Source organism: Microplitis mediator, chromosome 4 (assembly GCF_029852145.1).
Source record: "Microplitis mediator isolate UGA2020A chromosome 4, iyMicMedi2.1, whole genome shotgun sequence".
Taxonomy (NCBI): domain Eukaryota; kingdom Metazoa; phylum Arthropoda; class Insecta; order Hymenoptera; family Braconidae; genus Microplitis; species Microplitis mediator.
In genome coordinates this window covers 14521799-14547783 of record NC_079972.1, presented here as the reverse complement: position 1 = coordinate 14547783, position 25985 = coordinate 14521799, and the positions used below count along the sequence as shown (strand labels likewise).

Below are 25985 nucleotides of genomic sequence, written 5' to 3'. Positions count from 1 at the left end.
TTTGACAGCTTTAGAAATTTTTCAAGTGTGAAGTGTCTTAGATTACTGTTTTATTTTTTTTTTTTCATGATTTTTTTCTGCATTCAGTATCATCACAAACACACATGGTACACACACATGTATTTTCTCCCAGGGGATCGAGCAAGAGGGAAAATAAAGAAAAAAAAAAAACTAAAAAAAGAGTGGGTAGAAAAGACGTCGTACCTCGCCGCGCGCACGCCGCAGCGGGATCGCGGATTGGCTACGTTACTACTGACGTAAGTCGTGTTATCGACCAATGGGAGTGCTACTCTCGGTTAACATACGTTTTGCCTCGAGCGTGTGTGTCCATCGCGAGTGAAAACGCGGAGAAGAGTATGTAGCGAGTCGTGGCGACTGGTACACAACGGGCCGGTTCCACGCTCTCCTCTTATTTTAATCGCACAACACGCGCTCTTCTTGTTCTTATACTTATTATAAGTTTGTTATTTCTTTTTTTAACAACAAACTCTAAATAATTATCATTTAGACTTTAAATTTAAACTGCTGAGGTAACATCGGGCCAACATTTAAACTACACCGCGCAACAAAACCAACGTTATTGTATTTTATTTACACTATTGTTGTTATTAATATTATTATTATAAATTTTTTATAAATATTTTATAAACAAATTTATCATCTTACGGTCCAGTAAACATCTAAGAACAATCAGTGACGCTTTGAAGCTTGCCCGCGTGTCTTGTCCTTCGACTTTTCTCGGCTCCAAACGTGCACATGTCAAGTTTCATAAACGAAATAAATATTGGCTTGAAACTTAACTAAACTGTTAGAAAATTTAACGGAAAAAAAACCCACGTGTGGACAGTGAGTGTGTGATTTATTTTTCGATACAAAATAAATTTTAAAAAACCAACTTTTATTTAACAAGTGTTGTGTTAAACTTTTCTAGTCAATGCCCAGACTTGATAACATAAATAATTAATTTTATTCATCAATAAAAATATATTTTTTACGGTTTATTTATTGCGCGCCGACGGATCACAAACGCGGGAAATTTGAATAGTTATAAAATTGACTGATGATTGTGATTGGTGAATTAACATCAAGTTGGACTAAATCATATCTAGTTATGATTAAAAACAATTTTATTATAATTATTAAATTATCAAGTGCCTCATAGTTTCATTTATTATTTATTTATTTTAAATTTTAATTATTTATTACCGTCAAAATTTATTTATCGACAATAAGTCAAGACGAAGGCAATGCGCCAAATTTAACGGTGAGTCACTTAAATATATATTTTATTATTCATCAAATTTAATATTTCCAACAAAGGGTTTATCATAACTGCCTATATAATTTTTACAATCAATTCAAATTAACGTTCAAATTTCAAATTTACAAGACCTACAATTCCACACTTTATTCTCTCAGTACTTTTTTTTTATTAAATTATAAATCTATATACTGTAGTTTTATAAACCTAAAAATATACACACGAGCATTAAGTATTTTTCTACAATAAAAAGTAAATTATATATCTATATTCAAACAAACTATAAACTCCATATTCAAATATTTATCTACCAATCATTTTATTATTTTCTTTGTGCAAATAAATATATTTTTTATTGTCTCCTACTCTTCAATGAAAATTTCCTTCACCAAAAAAATATAAAAATATTTCGCATTGCAAAAAAAACATATATATGATATGTAAAATATTTGACTGGTCGCTGACCCACCTAGAATATTTGCTCTTGTATAATAGACCAAATTCGATCGCAACTATCCTCAAGTTTTCCCTTTCCCGGCGATATTTCCGTGCATTGTATCCATTCAACCGCAACCCTCGACAACTCTATAAAAAAAAAATATACATATATATGTATATAAATATTTTTCCTGTCCATGACGAAAAATATGAAATTACATATACACTTACACCATCTTTTGTACCAAAAAAAAAAAAAAACATATTGAATACGAAAGAAAAAATAACAAATATAAAGTAATTATTATTTTGACATTACATCACACAGAAGTGACGAAAAGAAAATATTTATCATAATTTATCAGCAAGATAATTACTTATTATCACTTGTAAAATATGTCCCTCATATTTTTTATTGCGTATATGATACAAAGAAACAATAATTATTATTATAATTGTAATGTTTATTAATTTAAATTGAGAAAAAAAATTAAATTAGAGATTGGAGAAGCCGAAAAAGTTTCAGACCCACATATACTCCAATTCTCTAGTATTCTGACGACCTTCGAAACAATTCGGTAATTTAAGGCCGGCGGCACGCTCTTACAGATCGATTATATATATATGTATATATATGTGGGTGTATGTGCGGATGCTCGTTCGTGAAACACCAGTGAGTAAAACTAGAGGGTGGATAAGAGGGTGGTTGGTATAAAGTAAAGTGAAGTAAAGCTCTCTACTACACTCTATATTATGTATATATATATATATTCTATACTCTAGCATAGAGCTAAAGAGAGAAAGATGTAGAGTAGAATTGAGTAGAGCAGAGTAGAGACCTACCCAGAGCATTGGGTCGAAGTAAACCAGAAATCGGATATTTGGGTCGCACTTGCAACTCCAAAGTACCCAATAAATTTATTTTGTTTACAATAAATAGAAATATTTTTTTTTTCTTACTCAGAAAACAGAAATTTTTTCAGGACTAGAAATAATTTCTAAGCACAATTTTTTTTTTTTTTTTCGTAAGGTAAAAAACCCAGTACCCGATCAGGGAACTTGTACCCGATCACTCATGTATTTGTATATCTATATTTACTAAATATATGTATAGAAATACATGGTGACTGAGTACTACACCCAAAAATCGGGAGTGAATTTGAAGTGATTACGGATTATTGAAAAAAAAAAAAATTTCGCATACGGAGTAGTTAGAGTTTGTCTTTCCAGCGGAGTGATTTTCCGTGGTTTGAATTTTATTTAAACCCACATTCACTCCAATTCAGAGTAAATTTTACTCCGAGGGGATTGAATAAGTAAACGGTCATCCGCTTCGGATTTAGTCCGCAAATTTTTCCCTGATCTGTACTGCACTGTAAAAAATTTCGGTGTAAAAATGGACCCGGAAAACTTACGGCCGTGTGAAATAACGGTGTAAACTTTTCTCGGTGTAAATTTTCCATCCGTGTAATCTTAACACAGTAATCAACTTTTTTTACACCATTCCGTGTTACTCATTATAATTTTGATTAATGAGCAACAAATGACATGAACACTTTTAATCACTTACTTGGATATTAAATAGTATTTCTGAACATCTCAATATTTGTATGATTATTTTTCTTACCGCAAAATTATCATGAATAAAACATTTACACGGCGGTGTAAAAATTTTAAATTCACCCGCCTAAATTTAATACCGAATTTGGTGTAATTTTTACACTACACCGGGTCCGAAAAATTTTTTACAGCATAGGTCTCTTATCTTACAGTTCATACAATTATTTCTGCCGGTGGTTAATTACTATCTGTACTCATATTTTGTTTTTACTCAGTTTGTTTTATAAAATCTGGGATAAGATAAATGGTGTGTATTCTACCTGTAGTTTTCATCCCCTGCTGTCGGTTCTTTGTTCTTTGTTCTTTAAAAGTTTAAACTATCATTGAATACCCTGAGCTCTATGGGTAGTTTAGAGACAGGGTGAATGATCAGCCAATCTACCGTACCATTCAATTCCAAACGTTTAAGTATAAAGTGGACATGCGAACAAACTGACGGTGGTCAGTTTAGTTGGATCGATTACTTAACTTACTATATACACCTATTAAAAGTATTACATATGAGTAATAATAAGTTGTGTATATGGAAATAGAATTTAATTTTAAATATAAATAAAAAAGTATAAAAATAAAGTAAATAAAATAATTATTTTGAATAAAGTTTAGAATGTTTTTTAACTGACGAAACTTTTGATGGAAAAAAACTTTCGGCTGTTAAAAAATGATAAAAATAAAATGTAATAGATGATGACGGGGATTGTGTCCGCGTAAAACTGATTGCAATTAAATGTTTATTATTAGGATTTAAAAAAATAAAAATTTTGAGTTATTGTTTTTAATTTGGGAAAAAAAAAAAAACCCAAAAAAATAGTCGTAACTCGGTGATAAATTTAATCGATTAAAGCTCAATAAAATAAAATATGTGATATATAAAAAGATAGGATCGTTGAATGACCGATATAATGCCGAGAAAAGTAAGTCAACTAAAAAATAAAATGTATGTAGTTGAGGTAAAAAAAAAAGAAAAAATTTATATTGGAAATAAAATAAATAAAAAAAAACTAAATAAAAATATGGTTTATGGAGAACAGAAGCAGAGGCTACAAACGTGACGGGGAAACGTCGATAAGACGCGCACACGTCGGTTGTAAGCGAGAAAGAGAGTGAAGAAAAATAATATGTATGAGTGTAAGTGAGTGAGAGAAAAAAAAGTACACAGTGGGATGTGTTATAGAGCGAGTAAGAAAGAAAGAAAGAGAGTCCAGCCACCCATGTCTGAATTAAAAGTCGATACGCTTCGTTTTTATGTTCCCGCTGCTGTTATGTTGTCGTTTTTTTTTTCTTATTTTACATTTATTTATTTTTTTTTTCACTTTGATTTTTTATTATTTTGTTTGTCATCACGTATGTGATATCGATGTCTCGCGACGCTGCTATTAGTCATCGTATTGTCTATCTATCTCTAATAAGTTCTCAGTTAATGTCATATTTTATCTCATTATTTGATTGTAATATAATACCAAGATGTATATTTTTCTTAGCTTAAGATTAATATTAATATCAAATAATAAATTAATTGTATTGATACTTAACAGCAATATTATTTAAATAAATAAATATATCAATATATGTTACAACTAATTAAATCTATTAATTTTAATCTGATATTGAACTTCATTTTGTTGGACCATTAAAAATCTAATGATTTTTTAATTACATTCCAAGTACAAGTTACACGTATCTGACATTTGTCACACAATTAGACGGTTGTTATAACGCGATAAAGTATAATAATCGAATATAATAAAAGAGAAGTGATATATAAGAGATAATATGACAGTATAGGAAGAATTTAAAGGAAGAAGGAGTAATAAAAATATAATAATAATAATATTAATAATAAAAGTAACGAGGGAGAGAAATAAGAGAGGGAATAATACTGAGAGGGAGAAAAATAAAGTTTAAGATGTCGAGAAGGATTATCATTGTTACAGTAAAAGTAACACGTTTGCCTGGTGCATTTAATACCAGGCTATCACACATTATTAAATAAATATATAATACATATATATGTGTATATATTAAGATAATTCATTCTTATTATTTCTTATTATTCATTTTGATTTGACGCTATGCGCGGAATTTTACAAGTACGATTTCTGTGATCAACAGGGACACAAGTCTGGTTGAGAAAAAAAAATATATATTTTACTTGATATTAATTAAGATTTTATTGGTTTATTTGATGGGAGTTAATAAATAATACTAGTATGTTATTGGTATTTAATAGATAAATAAATTTGTTATTTTCTATTATTATTATTAATATAAAAATTTATTTTTTTTGTTTGCAGTGTTTTCAACATTCCAGCCAGAGAATTGAGCGAAACACAGAGTTGCGAAAAATTAAAACAATGGGTCGGAAGAAGATACAAATTTCTCGTATCACCGACGAACGGAATCGTCAGGTATTAATTATTCGGTGTTCAATATTTTTAATAATTAGAATTAAAAGAAAGAAAAAAATGTCCCAGTACAAAAACAAATAAATAAAAATAATTGCCGCAATTAAAAAGATATAATTTTCGGATTTTACGCCGGGAAGTTTTTTAACTGACTCATTTGGGAATAAACACTTTTAAATACCAAAAAAACATTTTTATTAATACAATTATAATTATAAATAATAATAGCCATTTTTATCTATTTTTAATTATTTTTTTTATAGCGTTAAAGGTTTTTGACATTAGTGATTAATTTCATATACATTTTTTTATTTTTTTTATCATTTAATAATTGTAATTTTAAGTTAAATTACTACTCAGAAAAAAAGGATTTATTCGCGCCAAATGTCATAAATTTTTCATTTGAATAAAAAAAAATTTTATTAAGACTAGAAAAAATTTCCTAGACCAAGAAATTTTTTCTAGTCTTAATAAAAATTTTTTTTTAGACCAAGAAATTTTTTCTAGTCTTAATAAAATTTTTTTTTTAGACCACGAAATTTTTTCTCACTCAAAAAAATTTTCATTTTCAATTTATGATGCAAAAGATTTTTTAGGGCAAATAAATTTTTTTTTCTGTGTATGAAAAAAAAAAAAGTTTTAATTTTATTATAAAATGAAATTTATTTTATTCAGGTGACGTTTAACAAACGTAAATTCGGAGTAATGAAAAAAGCTTACGAACTATCGGTGCTGTGTGACTGTGAAATAGCTCTGATAATATTCAGTTCAAGTAATAAACTTTACCAATATGCAAGCACGGATATGGACAAGGTACTCCTCAAGTACACAGAGTACAACGAACCCCACGAATCACTCACCAACAAAAATATCATCGAGGTAACTTGAAACATTATTTTATTCAAATTTAAATAATAACAATAAACCCCAGAGTTAGACACCTTTGAATTATAAAATTACCTCTTTAATAATTTACCCGATCGTTATTAAACAACTCGCTCCAAATTAGTATTTTTTATCAATAAAAAATCCACGAATCAGTTAATTCTAAAGTAAAATTAAAATCACGGTATCAGTAAATAATAAAAACTAAATAAGCCAGTCGTTGGGTATTATTTATTAGTTAACTGCACATTAAATAAAAGTTGAGTGCCCTCGGGCAGTGTGGTCATGTGAACCTGTCTGCTAACACTTGCAGGCCCTCAACAAGAAGGAGCATAAAGGCGCAATGTCACCCGAGAGTCCCGAGCCAGATGCTAGTGAGTACAATCTCACTCCACGTACCGAGGCCAAGTACACTAAGATTGACGAGGAGTTCCAGATGATGATGCAGAGGAATCAGCACAATGGTACGAGGGTAAGTAACTCATTCTATTACACTTCGCTTGTTTATTATTTTTATCATCATTACCAAAAAAAAAATAATTATTTATTATCAACAGACAATTGGACAGTCAAATTATACATTGCCCGTTACTGTACCAGTTAATTCGTATGGAGAATCTCTCCTAGGGTCTAGTCCTCAAATGGCGCACACCAGCATCTCTCCACGACCTTCGTCGTCTGAAACTGATTCAGGTAAAGATTAAATTGATATGCATTAGTATTATTTTTAAATTATGATAATGGAGACAATAATGGATTTTTTTTTCAGTTTATCCACCAGGTGGAATGCTGGAAATGAGTAATGGATATCCACCATCGGCATCACCACTTGGCGGTTCGCCGAGTCCAGGCCCGTCGCCAGCGTTAGGCGTCGGCGGCGCGAATAAGGGTGCAAATCCGTCCCGACACTCGCCACAGCCACCACCGCCTCCTCATCCTCACAGGGCTAATTTACGAGTTGTCATACCTACGCCACTCACACAGTCACTGTCTGAGGACACCAATTACGATGTAAGTCACGGTGTCACTTTATTATTTAAATGACGTACGTTTGGACTTTAATTTATGCGTCGCGATTTAAAACCTCAAAGTGTTGTTGTTGAATTACTAGTTTAGTGGGAGGAAGCGGCTAGAGTATAAGAGTCCATTCGTTTTAAAATAATAATAATAATTATTTAATTTTCACGCAGGGAGGCCACACACAGAATGCACTCAACACACCGGTCGTAGCGCTACAAACCCCGTCTGTCGCTGCTGGATACTCGAGTTTTGGATCAACAGATTATTCATCAGATCTCGGCAGTCTCACGTGGTCTCACCAGAGGTACGTTGATGACTTATCAATGTATTCGGCAGCCACCATGTCCAACATCAGGTAAATCATTTAACTCTCATTACAAAAGTTAATCCTCCATCAACAATCCAATTACCTTCGCTCGACTACGTCATCATAAATTCATTTTAATTATCACTATTGTTTGTTTAATTAATATTTACGCCTCATTTATGTTAGATAACTATTAAATAACCATATAATTAACAATTATTTATTATATTTTATTCCAGCAGCCTTCCTCATTTAGCCGTATCCAGTAGCACGCCGCCGCCGTCGACGTCACCGCTGCCAGTTAAAATAAAAAGCGAACCAATAAGTCCACCGCGAGATCCTCACGGCAACAGCAGTGCCGGGCCAGGTATTGCCAGTAATTTACATCACACAAATCTCAGTATCGGGCCACCATCAAATAGCGGGGGTCCTTCGCATCATGTATCTCACGGTGGACAGCAGACACTGAATCTCGTATCAAACCGACCGACAAGTAATCCACCGCCATCACACTCTGGTAGTATAACGCCCACGAATTTACCATCACCAGGTGGAAATGTCGGCGACATGAGGACAAGTCACACGGCGACTGGTGCCGGTGGTAATCCAGACTACGAAAACGGGCCATTGATGAAACGCGCAAGGATTACGGAAGGATGGGCCACCTAATGTCGGGCCAATTTGCGACCCTGCTGGTCTTATCCCGCTTCGTCGTATAACGGCCAATAAAAAAAATGATCATTAATTTTAAATTCACTACAGTAAAAATGAATAATAATAATAAAATATTTAAACAAACAATAACATAAACATACACAAGTATGTGAGCTGGTGCCAGAATTGCGTTTGCTTGCAAACATTATTATTTTTTTTAGCCTCTAAGTTGACAACTTTATCATCCGTTGTCTCGACAATTGACGTCGTCGTCAACTATTTAATGCTCGTAAATAAACACGACAGTGACATGTACTTTATACGGGCTTAAATTTTATTTTTTTTCTTGGGGTCAACTGCAATATCCCAATGCGTCGATTAATTAATTAATAAATCTGTTAATTAAATTACATTGATAAAGTAATTAAATATAAAGTTTATATTACGAAAATTGTAAACGCGGAGACAGGGAAAGTTATGAAATTTTTATTTCATCAAAGATTATGATTGATCAGTTATTGATAAATGCGGTGCCATAATAATGTTGAAACTTTACATATATAATATATATATGCATATATATGAATACATATATATGATATATATTTTCATGTGTATAATAAGAAGTGTTGTTTGTATATATGTTGAGAAAGGTCGTAATGGTTTGTTGGAATGGCACACTCACGTTAAAAACACATATGTATCTCGATTTTAAAAACAAATTATTATAATTACAATAATAATAATAATAATGATAATAATAATAATGTTTAATATTAATTAATTATTAATTGACGCTCGATACATCTCACTCACGCGACTAAAAATATTATTAAGTATATTATAATTACAATTAATAATAATTATTATTATTATTATATTTAGATACTTTTATTGAACATGTGCATTGGAGATGTGTGTTACTTTTTTTTTAAATAATGTCATACGATGAACCATTTGAGTCAAAAAAATTTATATCAATTAATTATTACAGGAAAAATGACGCAAGAAAAATTTTTTATTGTGAAATGGAAAAAAAAATTTCTTGAGGAGTGACCGATTTTTAGTTCAATTGAATTCACGGTCAAACACTGGAAACCTAAAATCGAGTCTTTAGCGTTTTTTAAAAATCGTATTTTCAAAAATTCTAATTCGTCTCAGAAAAATTTTTTTTCCGGATACTAGCATCGAAACTTAAAGTTTCAGTGTCTTTACAGCCAGTGGAAACAAGATAATTTCAAACTGATGTTGCAAACTACTGCTAGCGAATTTGTAATTCATACAGTGGGTAGAAAGGTGCGCGTTTTTTCCCATGGGAAGAAATACGCATGTTTCTGCCCGGTAGTTACATTTAATGTTCATTTGCAGCCTTTCTCATTTGTTTACTTGTCACTGGTTTACTCATTTAATTTTTTAAGTGACAGTTTTAATTAACCAAATAAAATTTTTAAAAAATGAGTGAAAATCTCTAACAATTCTCCGCATCATCAGCTTGAAATTAACTTGTTTCTTACTGGCTGCTGACTGAATCTTTAAGTTCCAATCCAGATAATCATGGAAAATATGGTGTGTGACTCAGAATAAAACATGATTTCCGACTGCGGGTGATGTCAGCCTCGTCTGAAATCGTCTTGTTTCATCCCTTGTCACACAATATACTATTAAAATTATCATTCACTCTACGAGTGGATCAAAAATAGTCCCGTTTTTTTTTCTGAGTGTAAGAAAGAGCTCCAGTAGCGTCCCCTTAAGTCTAGAAAAAATTTCTTAGCTCAAGAAAATTTTCATTTTCAATTCACAATAAAAAAAATTAATTTGGAAAAGTAAAAGTTTTTTTAGGGAGAGTAAAAATTTTTTTTTTCTGTGTAGGAGTTAAAAAAATGGTCTTGAAGGATAAAGTAAAATATAATTGATATAAATATTTTGAAAATGTTAATTGTTAGATTTTTATTAGTATAGTAGTCAGCAGCATAATCCGTTAATAAGAACCCATGTCGATTGTGTGACATAAAATAATTATTAATTTTTAACGTACTTTAATTACTATTATTTTTATTATTATTATTATAATTAGACTATTATTGATTAATTAATTAATTAATAACATTTTGCCAAATTATATAAATATTGATTAATAAATTAATAAAACTTTTTTTTATATAGTTTCGATTATTCGTAAATTATTCGGGTCAACTTCCACGAGTTATTGATCTAGTCAATTATAAAGGATTTAAATTAAGAGTCAAATTAATTATATCGGATGCACCTAGATCGTTAAAAAAAAATTTTTATTTTATCGTACTAAAATTAAATTTTTTTTACAAACTAAACTTTCTCTTTGTGACTATTGGCTACGCAATAAATTATTTTATAAAGGATATTTATTTTAAAATCAATTATTATTTAGTTTTTATATTGAGCGTTTTATTGACGGTCTATGTCTGCTGTCAGGTTTTTTAAATAAAATCGGCTGCTGTACGAAATTAAACTTAAAAATTTTACCTGATACGTAAAGTTTCGAAATTAATATTTATATATATACAAAAATATTAAACTATTAAAAAAAATAATTTTTAACTATAGTTAAGTAGTTTAACACATTTATTAAATGTTAATTAATAAACATCGGTAACAATTTAAATAAATTTAGATGAAAATTGTAAGTCTGTACAAAATATATTCATTTTTCCACGAGTATTTTGCACATTTGATATAAAAAAAAAAATAATAAATAATAAAATATAAATTTAAAGATAATGATCCTTTAGCCTAAAGTAATTATTTATAATTTTAAAAACTTAAATCAGAGCTTGAAATTTTAAAATAAAACCCGTGATAAAACTGCCGTTTTTTTATGATCCTAAAGTTAGCAGACAATTTAAAATTTTTGGATTTTTTTTTCAACAAATAAAATCCAAAGAAAAAAAAAAAAAAATGCACATGTAGAAAATTTAAAAAACTACAAGTGTAATTTTTCAAAATATTTTTTTTTTATACTTAATCGTTTTGAACAAATTTCAAAAATTATTAAACGTCAGCTAACTTTAGTATCATGTTTTTTTCCGATACTGAAGTTACCCGACTTTTAATTTTTAGATTTTTTTTTCCCAACGATAAATTATAAAAAAAAAAAATTAAGAAAATGCACATGTAGAAAATTTGAAAAACTACAAGTGTAATTTTTCAAAATATTTTTTTTTTATACTTAATCGTTTTGAACAAATTTCAAAAATTATTAAACGTCAGCTAACTTTAGTATCATGTTTTTTTCCGATACTGAAGTTACGACTTTTAATTTTTAGATTTTTTTTTCTCAATGATAAATTATAAAAAAAAATATTTGAAAAAAATGCACTTGTAGTTTTTTTAATTTTCTACATGTGCATTTTCTTAATTTTTTTTTTTTCTAATTGATGTATTGAAAAAAAAATTCAAAAATTATTAATTGTCGTTAACTTCAGGATCATTTTTTTTTATTTTGCTGACGATTAAATTTAAAAAATAAATATATGAAGACCGCGCTTATTTAATTAACACACGATACGTATCCTCGTGAGACTTGTTCTCATAAATAATATTTTATTATTATTATTATTATTATTATTATAATTATTAATTTATTAAATAAAAAGTTAAACAAATGTTATTTAAATATACTCGTAATGGACTACACAGGTATCGGAATTTATAGTGCCTGGCACCATTTGTGGCCCTCCTCTATCATAATATTATAAACAATTAATAAAGTAACTTAACTAATTAACTAATTAATTAAAAAATATAAAATTATGAGAATAAAATAAATTAATATACGTAATGAATGTTAATAAAAAATCTATTTTATTCTCGTAATTAGTAATTGTAAATTTGTTTTTTGATCTTGTAATGATCGACAGTAAATATGGATTGAAATGTTACTGTAATACATATATAAATATATATGAAATCCACTTTTATAGTCAGAGATTGTAATCCCGACTAAAATTTAAGATTATCACAAAGTGCAATCTTTTAGGCAACCACTTTTTTATCGATCTAAAAATATAAAGAAGAAATAAATAAATTGTTATTTTTAATAAAAAGAAGAAATAATGTTTGATATATTTATGTCTTCTCTAGTTATTTAAATTTATCAAGTTAATGGTAAATAAATATTATAAAGAAAAAATTAAGTGAAGAATATTGATAATTAATAAAATAGTTTATGATAATAAAAAAAAAAAGTTTTAATAAATATGTGAGTGGAGTAACTATTTAACTAAATTCAATTAATATTTTTCCATGTAAGAGTGCGCTTGTATGTTTTTTTTTAGTACATCTTGTTATATATAAATAAATAAATTAATTGAGGATTATCGTTTTAATTTAATATTTTAATTATTTTTTTTATGTGACATTTGTACCTGCCAATGTCAGTGATAATTAATAAAAAATCATCAAGTTGATAAATTTTTTATTTTTTCTATAAAAATTATTGGAAATTACAAATAAATTATTAAAAAATTGACTAAAAAAATTTTTAAATTTTCATTAATGAAGAAAATTTTTGATAAAAATTATTGAAGAAAAAAAAAAAATTAACGATTATCCTCAAGTTTGAAATTTTGACAAAAACAAAAGTGAGAAATTTTAAATTAATATAAAAAATATATAATATTTTCACAGCTGTGACTAATATGGACCACCGACAGCTTTATACAATGAGAAGATATACAGATTTTAAAAAAATATATACATATATATATATATAAAAGAAAAATCCATTGCATATATGTAGTCCGCATGAGTAAAAATTAAATAACAATAATAATAATAATAAAAATGAAAATATTTCAGGCTTTATCATTAGATAATAAAATAAATATTTAAAAATGACCATTAAAGTTTTAATAAAATAGCACAGCACGACTATAACAGTTTGTAATCAGAGAGTTTAGTTGTAAGATGTAAAGAAGAAATAATAATAATAATAATAACAACAGATAACGAGATTAGATGCGATGTAGCCATAACTGTTGTCACTGCAGAAGTTATTAAGTTTAAAGTAAAAAATAAAAAACAGGTTTAACTGGACATATCTATGACGCAAAGTAGTATCACATCACGTATAATGCAAATGGATTAATAAATAAAATATTTATCAAATATAAATAAATCTACAAAATATATTTAATAATATTTACGGTGCATTTAAAAAAGAAGAAGAATAAGAGCCACATTCTTGTCATTAACAAAAAACACGTGGAGGTAATTCGATTTATATATATATATAAATTGAGATAAAAATAATTGACAATTCCTCGTCCTTAATAATAACGACTAATTAATAATAAAATTATAAGTAATTAATTATTGAACACATGTGTAAGAAATATTAGTGTGTTGTAATAATAAAAGCCATTTATTTGTATAAATAGAGAGTATAAATTGTCGTTGATTAATTAAAATATATGAATTAAATGAATATAAGATGAAGAAGGGAAGAAAAATAAATCGTTAAGAAAGCGTGAGTTTGTCGCTCTCTCGAGTCATTATTTTAAATAATTCTTTAAAAAATATGAGAAATTTTTTTATTTTATAGTTTTTAAAATGTATATGAAAAAAAAAATTCATTGAACTGGTATTAAATTTGTTATAAAAAAATTTAATTATCAATTGATTTATTATTATTATTATTATTATTATTATTATTATTATTATTATTATTATTATTATTATTATTATTATTATAGAAAGTAATTTATAGTGCCATTATAAAATGAAAAATAATACGTAATCACTTATTATGTTTAATATAGATTAGATTAATAATAATAATAATTATTATAAATATATTATTTAATTTAATTGAATAATTGTTGAGTAAAGAAAGACTCGAATGTTTTTAAAAAATTGTTATGATGTTCCGATCAGAAATAAAAAATAAAGAGACGGTTAAATTTAAACTATACTATTATTTAATTACTAATAGATTAATTAATTAATTAATTAATAATAATAATAATAATGATGATGTTTGACGAGTTTCTGCGATACTAGTTTGTCAATGAAAGGTGTCATCCTTATAAATGCACATCCAATGCCACGCGACACAATCGAACACATATATATATATATAAATAAATATAAATATATAATATAGTTTTTAATGGACTTTTCGGAGGTACATTTTTAATACTTAGACAATGCAAGAATAAGTAAATTAAGATAAAAGATTAAAGTGATTATGAATAATAAAAAAAAAGATAAAAAAACGTGACTTATATATTTGTTTTTTTCTGGTGCTCGATTTCCTCCCGCTTATTTTTTATCATTTAAATAGGGGATTCTACGGTTTCTATGCTGCCGCCAAATTACCGCGAACTCGAGTAGAACTCGAAATAAAACTTTTTTAAAAAATAAAATTTTTCTGTATCTCCTTTAGATTTCGAAAAATTTTTTTTTTTAAAGTCAAAAATTTCATAGATTTTAATATTTTTAATTTTTTTTGTATTTTTTTTCTGAAAGTTCATTTGAAGACAAAAATTTTGAAAAAAAAAAACGTCTGGATTAGTCAATTTTTGAAAAAGTTACAGCTCTTTTAAAAAAAGCCTAATTTCGACTTCTACGTGAATTCGCGGTCATTTGGCGGCGCGGCGAAACCGTACTTCCGTTTAAATAAAATATAATTATTCGGCCATAATTATTATTGTAATTATCAGCCGGTAATTTATATCAGAGTAATTAATTGTTAAGTGATATATATATATGTACATCACATATATTTGAATAATTAAACCCTTTGTAAAAGTTTAAGAAGAAATATTTAATTAACCAGACTACCTTGTAAACGCAATTAATTATTATTATTATTATTGATTGTAACTACTTCAGTGTACCAGTAAATATATTTAAATAATAATAATAATGTTGCCCATAGTTGTAATACATATATAACTTGGTTTTTGTATACTTGCAGTACTCTATTAAAACACGCAATCACCAAAATATATCTCATTATAATAATAAATTAATTAGTTGTACTAATAAACGTAATAACAATTATTGATTTGTCATATATGTTTAAAAACAATATTATTACGTACTTATATATATATAAATATATATATTTTTATTAATTAAACGCGTGTTCAAGATGTCCTCGTCTAATTTTCATGTGATATTTCTTAAGAAAAAAAAAACTAAACAAGTAAAAAATATAAATTATAAAAAAAAAATGTCTGCATGATCTCTCTTCCTCAACAAAATTTGTTTATTTTTTTTTTTACCAAATAATGAAAATAAAATAAATTAATTACGGTATTGATGAAACCTTCCCTTGGTAGAAATGCCTTAATGTCACGTGCCTCGATTTAGTATTTAAATTTGAAATTTTAAAAAAAATTTATCAATTGTTTACGTATACCACACAAGTAAATTTTTGCTTAACATAAGATCTAAGTAATGTAATCCTACATATATATTAAACTATAAATATATATATGTATATAACAAATAAAAAAAATTATAATATTGTAATGGATAAAAAATGATACTCTGTGTAAAATCGAACCTATTCTTTGTACTACTCTTGTAAATACATTCTGAAGAATTAACTGGCAACGTTTTATTACTTTATTGGATTTAATTTTGCTGCAGTTATATCTTCTTCCTTTTTTATTTTTTTTTCTTCATTTACTCCTTCTAATTAAGCTCATAATTTATTTATTTTAAATAAAATTTCTGACGGAAATTTTTTTTAGGCTCAAATTACCCCACGATAATTGCAGTCAATAGAAAATTTTTTTATAAATTTATATCGTAAGAGATAAGGGCGTAAAAATTTTTTTAATAATCGATTTACTTTTTTATTGGGAATTTAAAAATGAAAAATTCAAAATTTTGAATTTTTTTATTCACAGAAACCATAAGGGCGTAGGATTTTTTTCACTTTACGCCCGCGAGTTGTCACAAAAAGGTTCAAATTTTTTTTTTTAAGTCTAAAATAATTAAATTTGATATGATTCTAAAGTTAGCAGACGTCTGATAATTTTTGAATTTTTTTTACCATAAAAAATTATAAAAAAAATATTTAAAAAATTGCACCTGTAGTTTTTAAAATTTCCTACATGCGCATATTTTTAGTTTTTTTTTTTTCATAATTGGTCCGTTGAAGAAAAATCCAAAAATTGTTAATTCTCTGCTAACTTTAGGAATGATACTGAAGTTAGCCGACGTCTAATAATTTTTTGTTTCTTTTTTAAACGATAAATTATGAAAAAAAAAATATTTAAAAAAATTGCATATATAGTTTTTTTAATTTTCTACATGTGCATTTTTTTAGTTTTTTTTTTTGTAATTTATTTGTTAAAAAAAAAATCCGAAAATTTCAAATTGTCTGCTAACTTCCGGATCATCTTTAGGATCATAATTTTGATCGTTCTATTTAATTTGTAAATTAAAATCCCCGCTGTTTAAAAAATAATTAATCTAATTAGTAAGATAATTAATAATTTTTTTCTATTACCCAGCTTACGCTCTCGTATCAAAGCGAAAAAATAAATAAGGCTCCAATAATATTTTATTATTTTTATTTTAAATATATTTCCATCATTATAATAAAAATTACACGTTAATTATATTTAATAATAATAATTAAAATTACGTGTTACTTTTTTTAAATATTTTCATTACAAATGTGAATTACAATTCATAAATAATTTAAATTTAAATGATTAGTTAAATGAAAATATGTTATTTTTTTTATTATCCGGAATGAATATTTATACAGTAATCTACTTTATATAAATATAAATTTCTTTATTCTTCTTAGTTTTATATATTCATTATTTTTGGATTCACGTCGATGCCGCAAAAGATATCCACAATTTTTGAACCGTCATATTTTTATTCATTCATTAAGTCTAGTTATTTATTTACTATCATCAATTAGCATTCAAATGAAATTAAATCATCACAACTCTGATAGTTATCATAACTGCGTTCATTTTATTACTGAAAATATTTAAGGCAATTTACATTATTGTTAAATTTATAATTAATTTTAAATTCAAATCATTTTAATTTTATACTATGGCAGGTATTAATTGTACTGATTAATTTTTGATCTTTTAAACTTCAACGCGTTTATTTTTTTCTCAAATATTTTTTTAAATTTTAATGTTACAACTAAAAATTATTAGTGAAATTTTTTTATGACCAGTTATTAATTAAACTTAAAAAAAAAATTATTAAAGCAATTAAATAAAAGCATTAAATTAAAAAAAAATTTTCGACAATCAAACAAAAAAAATAAGTAATAAACTCATGAAAAATCTTAATAATTACAAACTAAAGTTATTAGTGATGTGAAAAATTATAAATAAATAATTAATTTGATTTAATTAATCAAACTATAATTTTGTTGCCATAAATTACTATAATTTATGAAGGAAAAAAATTCTATTGAGATTACAAAGTCTTGATTTTTTAATTATTTTTTTTTGTCATTATGATCAATTTAATGATACATTTTATATTAATCTCTGACTTTTGCAGCATTAACTCGATAATCCTATATACGCTTAATTAAAACTCTCTTATTAATATTTTTTTTTATAAACCATAAATTTTGACAGATCAGGCTCACATAAGGCGACAACGTTCTTCCGGACCTTGGGGATCTCCCTGAAACATAAAGACAAATAAAATAAATAATTTGAAATTCAAAATATAATAAAAATAAATTAAAGATTAACCCAACCCAAGCATGCCGAGTTAATAATTAATTTTTTTTTAAATATACACATATTTTTATATTAACACATGAATAATTAACTATTTATTAGTCAGTGATGCAAGCAGTTGATGCGATAAAAAAAAATTTTCACATCTTATTTTATTTTAAATATTTAATAAATAACTAACGAGTACTTTTAAATTAACATATTAAATTTTGACAGACAAATATCAAGTGTAAATATATGGTGATAATTTATGTTTAAAAAAATATATAAATAAATTTAAGCGTAAGTGATTTTGATGGTGTGAATATTTTTTTTTTATTTGAGTAAAGCGTGAATAGCAAAGTGATAAATTAAATATTAATGTATGATATCCGTCATAAATTTTTTATTTAAAAATAACTAACTAATAAATATATATGTTACCACAAATAAATGATAAAAAAAAGAATGAGTGATGATTATTGATGAACATGTAATATGTTAATTAACAACTTACATTTTCTGTCCATCAATCAGAGCTGTACTTCCTCTCAATTATAGGAAAAGAAAACGTTTCTATGAAAAAATAATTCAACAATTGTATAAAATAACCCCCCTATTACTATCACTAGCTTATATATTTTTGTGTATTTAAATAATAGTATATTTATAAAAGTCGCGTCATGCAACTGCTTGTATCTAAATAGACCTTGAACACGTGTTCAAAAAAATTTATTTAAATTTTAAAAAACTTGTTTGTGAAATGATCATTTTAATCGAAGGAAAAAAAACATCAATAGCGACCATAAATATAAATTATAGTAATTTTACCTGCTGATGCATTTCCTCCGATGATCTAAACCCCATTTCTCGGTGTCGTGACATTGTAGTCGACAGTTGTTGTCTTTTACGTTCAGAAGTTGCCATTTCCTGTAAATTTAATAATAAAATTATTAATTATAAATTTTTATATATTATTATTATTAAAATATATATTTATATAAATATATTAATTACCTCTCCCTCGTTGTTAAGAAGATTAGTAGTCATAGTATCTCCAATAAACCACTTTTGTCCCTTCATAACAATATTTGACGGTGGCTCATGTGTAGCTCCGATATCTGATGACCACACGAGGACATTAGCACCTCCTTCTAATTTAGCTGTACGATGAAATTTAAAAACTGTCTCGTGTGAGTCTGCTTTACGTACTAATTGCCAACCGCTTAATGAAATTTCCTATAAATTAAAAATAAATAAATTAATAAATAAATTTATTAATTTCTAATAAATAAATTAAAAAGAAAAAAATCATTACCTTGTTTCCTTTGTTGGTGAGTTTAACAAACCGACCCTGAGGATCAGCTTCAGTAATTTCGATATCACCACGTGCTGATGTCTGCACACTGTAGTCACTAGTACTGCGTTCCTCACTTTCTTCCATCAAAGTTCTCTTACGTTTACCTCCTCTGACTGGAGTGTAACGTGACGGAGTGCTCCTGCTTGACGTAGAGGTCGACATTGAGCCGTGCATTGGTGTAATATTGAGCCTGACTTCTTCAGACTCGAGTAACTTCCTGTAAGCAGCTATTTCCAAGTCCAATCCAACTTTAATGTCCATAAGATCTTGATACTCCTGTAGTTGCTGAGCCATTTCATCTCGCATGCGTGCTAATTCAGCTTCAAGACTTGCCAATCCCTCGGCATGTTTAGCTCGTTCACTTTCCCTCAAGTTCTCTAATTCTCTTATCCGTGTGTTCAGATTGTTATTCATTGTCTCGAGTTCTGTTATACGTTGGTTCAGCACATCGATGCGTGTTCTTGTTTGACGAAGCTCTTCGACAGCGACACTGGCAGCTCCAGAATTACGCTGAGCATGTGATGTCAAATTTTTAATTTTGTTTTCATAGAGAAGTTCTATTTCTTCACGATTTGATCTCATTTGAGCCTCATACTGGTCACGTAGTTCTTGCAATGATTGCTGTAGTTTAGCCTCATACTGTTCAGCAAGTCTGCCATCGATTTCTGATATCTCGACTTGACGGCGGCTACGAGTTTCCGTTAACTCCTGCTGGAATATTTGATCCTTGAAGCTGATATCCTCTTTCATACTCTGGATATTATTTTCCAAATCAATTCGCTGAAGTGTCTCTTCCTCCAGATGTTTGCGGGCGTCATCCAATAGTCCCTTCAAACGCTCGACTTCTTTTTCCAACTCACGCTCATGCTCTTGGTGTTTTTTACGTTCAGCTTGAATCTGATTGTACTGCGACTGCAGGTCGTTGTATCTCGTCTCATAGAGGATCGCATTACGTTCAGAAATTTGGAGGTCCTTAATTTTTTTTTCCAATCTATAATAATAAAAACATATATATCATTATTAATATCATATATTTATAATTATTTACTGTCATAAATTCCATTAAATCTAGACCGATTGATAAATAAATTGAATGTCATTTCATTTAAGTACCGACATTTAATTTAAAAAAAAAACTAATTAATATTCTTAGATAAAATTCTAATGAATTATTTAAATCTCTGATAAAGAATAAAATAGACCAAGTATTTTTTAATATCAAGGTCATGGGAAAAATAAATCAATTTTAATTATAAAAAGTGAGTTTTTTTTTTTTTTAAATAATAATAATACGCCGAGAAATAAATTTGTTTAACGGCTTTCCTTTGATCACAAAATAAGATAGAGAATGACCTCATATCAACGATAGCTCACACGCCTCGACGTTGTCTGCGATTTCCAATGTCTACCTGTCTATCCTTGGCCCACTTTGCCCATGCCGTAAATGAGGATGATTTCATTATGACAATCCACCAAAATATTTTTATTAAAATTTATTATAATAAATTCTTTAAGCGCTCAATCAATTATCATTATTAAAAAAATTACAGCTTTCCTGATCTATCTAATAGACCGAATTTCTTTAGTTTCTATTCTTGATTAAAGAAAATTTTTTTGAACCTCAATTTTCTCAGATAAAGTAGAAATTTATTCTGACCAAGACAAATTCTCTTGGCTCAATAAAATCTTGACTTGATTCCCGAAACGTTTGTTTTCCAAAAAATTTTCTTGATCCACGATAACTTTTTTTCTGTATAAAAACGGTTTCGCTCTAAATATTCGCCCTCTATCTTCACCATCATTCAAATGGTCCAAAGTATAATATACTTGTATCAACTTTACTGATAAGCCCAGCGATAGTCGGGACGAAACTGTTTCTCCAAAATTAACATCTTTAAGAATTAGATTATAGTCAATTAATTTATGGTATCAAAATGACATCCACGTGTAATCGTACTTAAATCTCTTGCGGTTTGTGATTTAGTTTCAGAATGTATTCTATTGTAAAAATATTAATTTATTTAATGCCGTAAGATGGACGGTGGAGTTTCGGAACATCAAGGTCACGGGAAACTCAGTAGTCTGTACCCGTGGTCTTCTTAAAACTTTTTCACGATTTGGAGGCGATTTCAAATGTACCTGAAGATCGGAACGTTTTTCGCGCAACGAAAATGAGAAATTTGTATAATTTACTACGTAAGGGGTAGTTGGGGGTGGCCTGCAATTTTCGGCTGAGATACTAGCGCATGTACGAAACATTTCAAAACTTTAGATCCAGTAGATTTCTTACTTTTTATTTAGTTTTTTGATTTTCATTTCACGAAAAACGTTCCGATCTTCAGGTACATGATTTCAAGAGATCTCGTACTTAAATACCTTGCGGTTTGTGATTTAGTTTCAGAATGTATTCTATTGTAAAAATATTAATTTTCTTTTCTTCACTCATACGAAGTGTAGAATCTAAAAAATATGATGTCTATTAGATAGATCAAGAAAGCCATAATTTCTTCAATAATAATAGTATTTGAAACTAAAAATAAATAATATGATGATGTTAAATAAATATATAAATCGTGATAAAAAATAATAAAAGGGTAAAAAAATAAAGAAGATGGTTGGATTAGTTGCATGACTAGCGGCAGCTATTTCCAGCGATTCGACCCACATTGAGAATATTATTTCCCGCCAATCTTACGAACTCTTACTCAGCAGCAGTAGCAGTCTGGTCTGTTTTTTCATTACATGTCTTACCAGCAAAACCGTTTCCATCCCGTTTTTTCACATTACCCGATTTTTTAGTCCAATTAAAATATATACCAGTAGCACAAGCAGTATAACTACCGAGTGCACAGACAATTAAAGTTTAAACTGAGCTTAAGCTCAAGCTTAATTAGCAATCGATTGATGGTACGCTACAAATGATACGTTCATACTTAGTAGTCTTTACAACACGATGAATTAATGGGATGGAAGAATTCGTTTGTAATTCTACTCGATGTAGCTTTACTTTCTGCTTTGCTTTTGTTTGTAACTCGAGTAGTGTCTTCATTGTCGCGTTGTTTTATAATCATCAGAGCAAAAATTTTAATGCAAAAGAAAATAATAATAAAGGGCTCGTTCTGTCGCAAGCGGTACAGTAAATTTAATGCATCATCGACCGTAAAAATTTTCGACGCCTTTTTCTAAGTAAGAGAAAAAAAATGTAATAAATAAAAAAGTATTAAAATACTGAGCCAGTTACTCTGCAAGGGGTAAAACTTGTGTAAACTCGACATATGTTTTTGCTAAATTAAATACTTTAAGTGTTTCATATTTTTTTTTAGTTTTTAATTAAAAAAAAAAAAATTACGGTTTAATTTCTGATAATAGTTAAAAATAAATGAATTACCTCAATAAAAGATAACGATAATAGACAAAAAAAAAACTAAGCTAAGGAATATCTATTCAATAAACTTGGAATTTACGCGAAAAAAAAAATGTGATGATGAAATAGCAAAGTGATGTAATTGTTGTTGGCATAAAAAATTCATTCATATGTCAAGTTCGTATTCCAATTTGTATGCTCAATATAAACATACAATATATTTTATTCTACTTATTTTTTTATCTTTACCGTCAATAATAAACTTCATTATTTTTTTTAATTCTACACAACAGCTGATAAAAAATTTACTTTTTTTTTTTTAAATCTAAATGATCCCGAAGTTAATAGACAAAAAAAAAAAAAAACTAAAAATATGCACATGTAGAAAATTAAAAAAACTACAGGTGCAATTTTTTTAAATATTTTTTTTTATAATTTATTGTTTTTAAAAAAATCCAAAAATTATTAATGATTCTGAAGCTAACAGAAAATTAACAATTTTTGGATTTTATTTTTCCGACAATTCAACTAAAAAAAAAAACTAAAAAAATGCACATGTAGAAAATTAAAAAAACTACAGGTGCAATTTTTTCAATTATTTTTTTTTTTGGTTTATCGTAAAAAAAATCCAAAAGTTAGATGTCGGCTGACTTTTGTCGAAAAATGTTTTGTTCGAATAAATTACGATTCGTATTTATAATTTATTCAATTAAAAGTAATAATTTAGTTATTATTGAATGTCAAAAATAGCCGGAGACGCTCGACTGACATTTTTGAGTCTGGTAGTAAAGAACCGGTAGGCTGACATCATCACCGTATAGTAAAACGTGACGCAATTGCTTGTGTGTAAGTACACACACAACACATTTATATACATATATATACATATATGTAATGTGAAGGATTTAGGAGCCGTGCCCTCTGTATAAATAATATAACTTTAGATAGCCGGTAATTAATTAAAAATAAATGACATAAAAAAAACGATGGATTCAAATATTTCAAAAATAATAATTTTGATAATTATTATTTTTGAACGAGTGGGGTAGCAGACATCAGACTAAAAAATAATATTTATACAAAATGCACTTATTAATTAAAAAATTTTTTACATGCGTATTTTTTCAAAATTTTATTATTTTAATTATTTAGTCTATTAATTATGATACTGAAGTTAGCCGACGTCCAATAATTTTTGGATCTTTCTTTAAACAATAAATTATTTTTAAAAAAAATATTTGGAAAAATTGCACCGATAGTTTATCAAATTTTCTACATGTGCATATTTTTATTTTATTTTTTTTTTTTAATTTAGTCGTTGAAACAAAAATTCGAAAATTTTTAACTGTCTGCTAACATCAGGATCATTATTAATTAATAATTTAAAATTTGTCTGATGTCTGCTACACTCTCTCATTATTTTTGAATAAATAGTAAAGAAAAAAAAACATCTGAAGATATTGATAAAGCTGACTGACATTTACGATACTATAAAGAAGCAATGATTAATCAATTGGTTTATCAATATTTTGTTATCGGATTTTCCATTGACAAATAATTACTACACTTGTAGATTATTCAAATTTTTGAATATAGATAATGATAAATTATCTGATCTATGCTACAATATTTTGCTAAAAAATATAAAATTATAAATGAGAGTTGGCTTTGATACTCGATTCAACTCTCGGATACTCTAGTTTTTAAAAAATAATACGTACTTTGCTTTGAGGTCCTCGTTGTCATCCCACAGGCGCTTGGTGTCGATCTCGAGTTTCGCTCGTTCCTTGGCAGTTTCATCTAGAAGTTTTCTGGCATCGGATAGTTCATGCTCGTACATGGACTTGATGTTTGAAACTTCTCGTGTGACGATTTCCTGAGAAGTCTGGACTTCTCGGCTGAGACGAGAATTTTCTGATTCAAGATGACGGACCTTCTCGATGTAACAGGCGAGGCGGTCATTTAAATTCTGGAGGTCCTGTTTTTCCTGAAGACGTGAGTAACGTGTTGGACTTAAAGGACTTCCTGGACGCCGGCCGATCGGCGTCGACGTGCTCGGCTGCGGGGATTGGACACTCGAGGTGTTGATACTCGAAGACGCCGCTGATGACGATGCCGTTGATTTTTTGCTTGACTTCGTAGACATTTTCACTCTTTTTCCTTAACCTTTAATCACTTTAATTTATTATGCACTCGTGTAATTTATTAATTAGTAAATAATAAATATATTATTTATTATCTGATTGTTTAATTTAAAATTTAAATGAATGAATTTACGACATGAACTTGGCGTGACTGTGACCACCGCGTCTCTGAGTCCTGAGACCTGGGGGAATTATCACACTTACAATCTAGACAGTAGGGTACGGCGTGTGTGTAATACAAAACTTACAATTACAAATGTATGTGTATATATGTATATATAAATATATAAATATACATATACGTATCAACGAATGACGAATAGTAAGTACTACTGCAGTCAACTGAAAGCGTAATTTATTATTAACTGAAAAAAATAAAATGTATGAACAGACTTACTAAATAAATATGACGCGGAAGTGGAGGTTGAGGCCAATGATTATGCCGGCACTTGACGCCATTACGCTTTTATTTCATTGGTTCTTTTTTTTTAACCAATGAAAACTGACGTCTGGGGGCGCTACTTGAATTTCGCGGGAAAATTCAAATATAGAAATTTTTTTTATTTTTCTGACCTGCTTACACGCAATAGAAATGAGTGAATGCAGCTGACAGGTGCACATTTTTTAAATTTTTGAATAATAAAATGTAAGTACGATAAAAATTTAAAAATTCGTATTTAAATATTCAAAAAATCAGTACGCGCCTTTTTTTAATTAATTAATTTATGTATTTGAAATTTATAAACTCTCATGTCTGTTACATTCGCACTCATAAATTCAACTGACAATTGGAAATTTTTAAAATTTTTGAATGAATAAATAA

The 25985-nt window shown here is 27.8% G+C and overlaps 2 protein-coding genes across 11 annotated transcripts in view; one reads left to right on the top strand and one right to left on the bottom strand.

Moving 5' to 3' along the window:
* Positions 1-11697, top strand: part of LOC130666301 (myocyte-specific enhancer factor 2) — a 32979-nt gene extending 21282 nt beyond the window's left edge. For 4 of the 9 annotated variants that reach the window (XM_057467149.1, XM_057467144.1, XM_057467151.1 and 1 more), the window contains exons 2-8: positions 5614-5727; positions 6400-6603; positions 6923-7081; positions 7167-7302; positions 7379-7620; positions 7800-7984; positions 8176-11697. In XM_057467149.1, the coding sequence (XP_057323132.1) occupies positions 5674-5727; positions 6400-6603; positions 6923-7081; positions 7167-7302; positions 7379-7620; positions 7800-7984; positions 8176-8605 (1410 nt within the window). In that variant the 5' untranslated portion in view covers positions 5614-5673 and the 3' untranslated portion in view covers positions 8606-11697. Of the gene's footprint in view, positions 1-348; positions 1265-5613; positions 5728-6399; positions 6604-6922; positions 7082-7166; positions 7303-7378; positions 7621-7799; positions 7985-8175 lie in introns of those variants that run through there. The other 5 variants (XM_057467150.1, XM_057467148.1, XM_057467147.1 and 2 more) reach the window with 5 other exon arrangements.
* A 5446-nt stretch (positions 11698-17143) lies between these two features.
* LOC130666298 (lamin-C-like) lies at positions 17144-25556 on the bottom strand. Of its 2 annotated transcripts, XM_057467137.1 has the most exons (6): positions 24740-25556; positions 19613-20645; positions 19312-19533; positions 19126-19224; positions 18812-18870; positions 17144-18256 (listed from the first exon to the last, which is right to left on the bottom strand). In XM_057467137.1, exons 1-5 carry the CDS (start codon positions 25162-25164, stop codon positions 18850-18852), a joined length of 1800 nt encoding a protein of 599 aa, XP_057323120.1. In that variant the 5' UTR covers positions 25165-25556; the 3' UTR covers positions 17144-18256; positions 18812-18849. The 2 variants fall into 2 exon arrangements, with proteins under 2 accessions (XP_057323120.1, XP_057323119.1); XM_057467136.1 differs by lacking the exon at positions 18812-18870 and having other exon boundaries at positions 24740-25554.
* Positions 25557-25985: the final 429 nt, after the last annotated feature.

Coding starts and splice junctions, on each gene's coding strand:
- LOC130666298 (XM_057467136.1), bottom strand. CDS start 25,164: ATGTCTACGAAGTCAAGCAAAAAATCAACGGCATCGTCATCAGCGGCG. Junction 20,646..24,739: donor AACGAGGACCTCAAAGCAAA/GTACGTATTATT, acceptor TTATTATTATAG/ATTGGAAAAAAAAATTAAGG. Junction 18,257..19,125: donor CGGAGGAAATGCATCAGCAG/GTAAAATTACTA, acceptor TTTATGTTTCAG/GGAGATCCCCAAGGTCCGGA.